At 39.5% G+C, this 5,434-nt stretch overlaps 1 protein-coding gene across 1 annotated transcript; it reads left to right on the plus strand.

Moving 5' to 3' along the window:
* Positions 1 to 281: 281 nt before the first annotated feature.
* LOC113757179 (UDP-glycosyltransferase 74E2-like) lies at positions 282 to 2,575 on the plus strand. Its single transcript, XM_027300589.1, has 2 exons — positions 282 to 1,062; positions 1,769 to 2,575. The coding sequence occupies exons 1-2, from the start codon at positions 412 to 414 to the stop codon at positions 2,504 to 2,506; spliced, it is 1,389 nt and encodes a 462-aa protein (XP_027156390.1). The 5' UTR covers positions 282 to 411; the 3' UTR covers positions 2,507 to 2,575.
* The last annotated feature ends 2,859 nt before the right edge of the window (positions 2,576 to 5,434 follow it).

Genomic DNA, 5,434 nt, shown 5'->3' on the forward strand with positions numbered 1-5,434 from the left:
TGATTTCCAAATGTAATGCATTATTTCATCCTGCTCTTGGTGCATTTTTTTCCTGTCCGTCTTTGTGCGTCCCCACAGAACACAGTTAGCCTAGCTCCTTGCATTGCCTTTTGCTCAAAAATCATTAAAAAATTTTCTGGCCAGGCATTATAATATTCATTGGAGAAATTGAAGACAAAGACACTTTTTGGAACTCCAGCCTCAAATTGTTTATCTAAGTTTCATCTTAAAAACCATCTAAAGAGACATCAATTAATCTAAATCTGGATCTTTATCCTTCGTATGTCGAGGAGATCGGACTCTTTCTTGTTCCTCTTCTACCTTTTTTCTTTATAGTGTTATCCTTTGATTACCTATCCAATTCAGAAAATTGCTAGCTCAGAATCCAAGAAGGAACAGAACAGGGAGCACATGGATGAAATTGGATGTAGAATTCACGTTCTGGCCATCCCTTACCCTCTACAAGGCCACCTCAATCCGATGCTGCAATTATGCAAGCGTTTAACCTCAAAGGGTGTTAGAATCACGCTAGTCACTATCACCTCAGCACGTATATCAGTGCAAAATCAGTTTGAATCGATCCAGATCGAGTATATTCTAGACGATGAAAACATTGAAGCTGAGGGATCAAACGATTCGGAGAAAGGTGCTGCCCACTTCAAACGGATTCAAATCGCAGTTTCAGATAATTTGGCCAAGTTAGTTGAAGAAAAGGCGAGTTCTGGTCATCCTGTGAATATAGTTCTGTATGATTCAATGATGCCTTGGATTTTGGAGATAGTGCAGGGACAACTAGGCCTCAAAGGGGCTGCGTTTTTCACTCAGGCTTGCGCTGTTTCTGCAATATACAACCATATTCATCGAGGAACGTTGAAAGTTCCTCTAGAGACATCTACCATATTGCTTCCTTCAATGCCACAACTGGAGTCGAACGATCTGCCTTCTTTTGTTTATAATCCTGGTCCATACCCAGGTGTTTTGGATCTTGTCCTCGGTCAGAATATAAACCTGGAGAAATCAGATTGGCTCTTGTTCAACTCTTTTGACAAGCTAGAAAACGAGGTAGAATTCTCATTCTATAAAACAATTGGAATTTGGAAGTTCACCCATTAGCAACATTTTATTTGACGCTGTTTAAATTAAATTACATATTGGCAATACTTTTTGAATCATTGTTAGTGTCAATTATGTTCATGCTTGGAATTTGATCATCGGTAGACCATAAGATCTGTTTATTTTGTTCATAGCAAAAATCACATTGTACAATTTCTAGTTAGTTATTGCTAATAAAAAAATAAAGTTAATAAATTAAGAAACCAACAACTTATTCAAATTGTTTCAAAAATCGGATTGGACCAAACTGGTCGGTTTGAACGGATGAACTGTGAACTGGTCAATTCGGGTCAAGAAATGGTTGAACCAGTCAAAACTAGATGGTTGAACTGGTTTCCACTTTTTCTTTCTTTTCCACTTTATATATTTTGATGTTATCCAAATTATTTAGAATTAAAATAATAAAAAAATAATTAGATCTTTAACCGTAGATTGAACAGGGACCTCATTCAGTTCACTCACAGATCCGAGCTTAAAAGCATAGCTCATATTAAATAAGTCTACATGTAAATCTTTCATACATTTCAATACAATAGGCATAGATAATCTTTTCATAAAATCATGCTTCAATTTTTTTAATTGTCTTTTGGGGTGGGACCTGATTAAATTTTGCTGTTTGGGAAATATTACAATGTTGTTGCTGAATCTCAACCAGGTGGTGACCTGGTTGACAGAACGGTATCCAATCAAGACCATAGGCCCTTCTACTCCATCCATGTACACTGACAAGCGATTGAAAGATGACAAAGATTACACCGTCAATTTCTTCACACCAGATTCAGGAGCTTGCCTAAAATGGCTTGACACCAAGGAAACAGGCTCAGTTGTTTATGTATCCTTCGGTAGTATGTCGGACCTTGGAGAAAATCAAATGCAGGAAATAGCATGCGGCCTGATGAATTGCACTTGCAACTTTTTATGGGTAGTTCGACCTTCTGAAGAGAGCAAAATTCCTAGAGATTTCATGTTCGAGTCACAAGAAAGAGGTCTAATCGTGAATTGGTGCCCTCAGCCAAAGGTTTTGTCGCACAGGGCAGTGGGATGCTTCATGACTCACTGTGGTTGGAATTCAACAATTGAAGCATTGAGCTTGGGTGTGCCAATGGTGACCATGCCCGTGTGGGCTGATCAAACTACAAATTCTAAGTACATTGTGGATGTCTGGAAGGTAGGATTGCGAGTTAAGGGTAGTGAGGAGAGGGAAATGGTAACAAGAGAAGAAGTAGAAAGGACTATAAGAGAAGTTATGCATGGGGAGAAGACAAGTGAGCTCAGAAGCAATGCTTTGAGGTGGAAGGAGTTGGCTAAGGAGGCAAATAGTGAAGGAGGAAGCTCAGACAAAAACATTGAAGAATTTGTTTCAAGTGTTGAAAGCACTCACTCACTCAGTTGAATTAAGTGTAATCAATATTCAATTTTCTTCAAACAAGTTTGAGATTTTATACCTTTTTTTTTTTGTCTTTGAGAATGCCAATAACAATATGTCTTGACAGGTGCCGAACCTGTGCAATAATAATTACTAAAAAGTCCTAATTACCACCTCAATTAAATAATTATAGAACAAATCCAAGTACTGGAGCAGGGACCCTAGGTGTGCAATGGGTTACTTGATTCACCCTGTTCCCGAAGAGTTTGCTTGATCCGATATACCGGATTTGTCTATAAAAATACTAATTTTGCGTACAATGGCAAGTAGGGTCGATTCCACAGGGAGCAGGTAGGAAATTATTTCTTTCCAAATTAGTAGAACGAAATTGGGGGATTTTCAATGGGAGGCAAATAAAAATAAAATAAAATAAAACAAACAAAATTCAAAACTAACTCACAAAGCACAATTCACTGAAAATAGCAATTAACAAAAGTTCTACCCAAAGGATCAACTGCGCAGGCACGGTCCAATTAAATGATCATCGATGCAAAGATATTTCATCCATTTATCACTAGGTTGGTTATAGTTATCAATAAGCTCTGACAACCAGTTCTTCCTTACCTTTTCGACAGTCAAGGTACGACCATTGACTGCTTCCTTAACCAGATAACAACCCTAGGTACGACCGTAGGAATTTAATTACCCAATTGCATTAAAGCTAGAAGAACCCAACCCTAACCAATAAACGCGCTAAGAAGGTTTATTTAAGTTAGATCCTGCGTTTCCCCATCATAAAACCAATTATGGTGGTTGCCACGGGGTGTCAATTAAATGAACAATTACGGATTCTATTTAATTAACGTGGCAGTAGGCTATTAAATTAAATCAAATACCCGGCCGTTGATATTCAATTAATCAAATACCCATGAACAATTAATTCAGGAAACGCACGAATAGCAACAAAATTGGAGGAAATAATGAAAGCTTGATTAGATCTCACAGATATTATGGACCGCGCCCTTGCGTCAACCTTTGGGTAGAGGGGGAAATTAGCCGCTCCTCATCGTTTCAATCCCGCGTGATTTAATTGAATTCATTCAATTATTTGCCAAGGAATTGGGAAAGGGAAATTAACTGCAATAACAACCGAAAAAGGCCCTGCCTTCGTCCCTGCTTCGGGGTCCCAATTACAAAGCCAAAGCTACGAATGAATTGTCCAGCGGAAAAGTTGAAAGTCAGAAGAGGAAAGCGACGTCTAGCACCTGGGAAAGAGAAAACTAAAGCTCCTGTTTTTGATTCAATGTCAATCTAGCTATCTAATTTGCTGCCGAAGAGAAAACCAAAAAGAAACGACGGAAAGCGTAAGAAGAGAAAAAAGCGTCCGACCGCTGACAGACGTAGGAAAAGAAAACTAAGCCTAAAAAAATAGATTCCCCCAATCTTGCTTTGTCCTTTTCTTTTTATAGCCGCCGTCCAAGAAGAGTCAAAAAAAGAAACGTCTGGTGCAAAGCCTAGTGTTGTCTCCAGAGTTCTGATCCCACGCTCCGGGTTCACGTGGACCACGGTCTGTCTTTCGGTTTCGTCCACCTTCCAAGGCGTGGCCACGCCCTGGAACGGCAAGTCTTCTGGAAATTCACCCCGCGAGATCATTTTTCATGCCTACCACCTACAATTCACACAAATATCGAATATGAGTGAAATTCCAATTCTTAGTACCGTGAATAGCCAAAATTAGGACAAGATAGTAGTGCAAAATACGCCAAATAACCGTTCTATCAAATCCCCCCACACCTAGACAATGCTTGCCCTCAAGCATTTCGGAGCTCAGAAGTACAACCAAGAGAGCAAAGGTCATGTAATAGTCTATACTAACACAAGCATCTAGGGTCCCTGACAATATCACCAAAAGTTGAACACACCGGACATGTTGTAATTCAAAGAATATATATATGAATACTAGAAACGCTCAATTCAAAATCACGGAGTGCCATTACCATAGGCTTGCACATTTATCACATCTCCACCCTTTAAAAGTGAACTAAACACATAAATCAAAGGGACTTTAATAAGGTTGTAATGTGGCTCAGGTGAAAGGCGGGTTAACGAGGTATAGATACGGGGTAAAGTGTCAAGAGAACGTCCGAAACTCACTAATAACCACAGTGCTTTACCGGAGGGGTTTCACTAACAAGGCAGTTTCTACACCATGTACAAGTGACCCAAAATTTTTTTTTTTTTTAACTGCTCGCAAGGCGTGGGCACGCCTTGTAGCCCATAGTCCTCTGGTCACGAGGTCTCTTCATGATATTTTTTTTTTTAAGAGACAGTCCTGTAAGGCGTGGGCACGCCCTGTAAGCCGAAGTCCTCTGGTCAGTGACCTTTTCCAATTTCCCCTCCTTTACACAAAGATAGCATCATATAGCTCCTAATCTAACAACACTTTCAACCCCAAATTCGTTTGCTTTGCGCAAATGATGGATTTCAGACATCCCTTGACAACACAGGGGTGAACAAGAAAGTTTAAAGAGGTCTCGGGTTAACAAACACGGATATCAACCAGAAACGAAGGACAGAAGCTCAAGTTGGTTCACTATTGGGATATAAAATGAGGGCTTGATTTTTTTAGATAGCTGAAGAGGGTTAAATCCTAAATGCCCTTATCATTTCAAATGCATCTAGTTCATCAAAATGCGGTCTTGACATGTACAAAACAGCAAGTTCTAGAATGTTCAAACCATGTGCGATACCCACTCAATCAAACAAAATAGAGCAAACAAGAATAATACGCTCAAGTAAGGCCCAAAAGCTCCCCAAGAGTTACAAAAATGGGTGAATTCCAGTATACTCAACATTCGATGACATTGCCAAGGGAAACAAAATGCACGGCTAGCATATACGACCACATACCCACTCACTTTGATTATGTCATTCATCACAGCAACATGCCCCAAC

This window comes from Coffea eugenioides, unplaced genomic scaffold (genome assembly GCF_003713205.1).
Source record: "Coffea eugenioides isolate CCC68of unplaced genomic scaffold, Ceug_1.0 ScVebR1_2811;HRSCAF=3910, whole genome shotgun sequence".
NCBI classification, from domain to species: domain Eukaryota; kingdom Viridiplantae; phylum Streptophyta; class Magnoliopsida; order Gentianales; family Rubiaceae; genus Coffea; species Coffea eugenioides.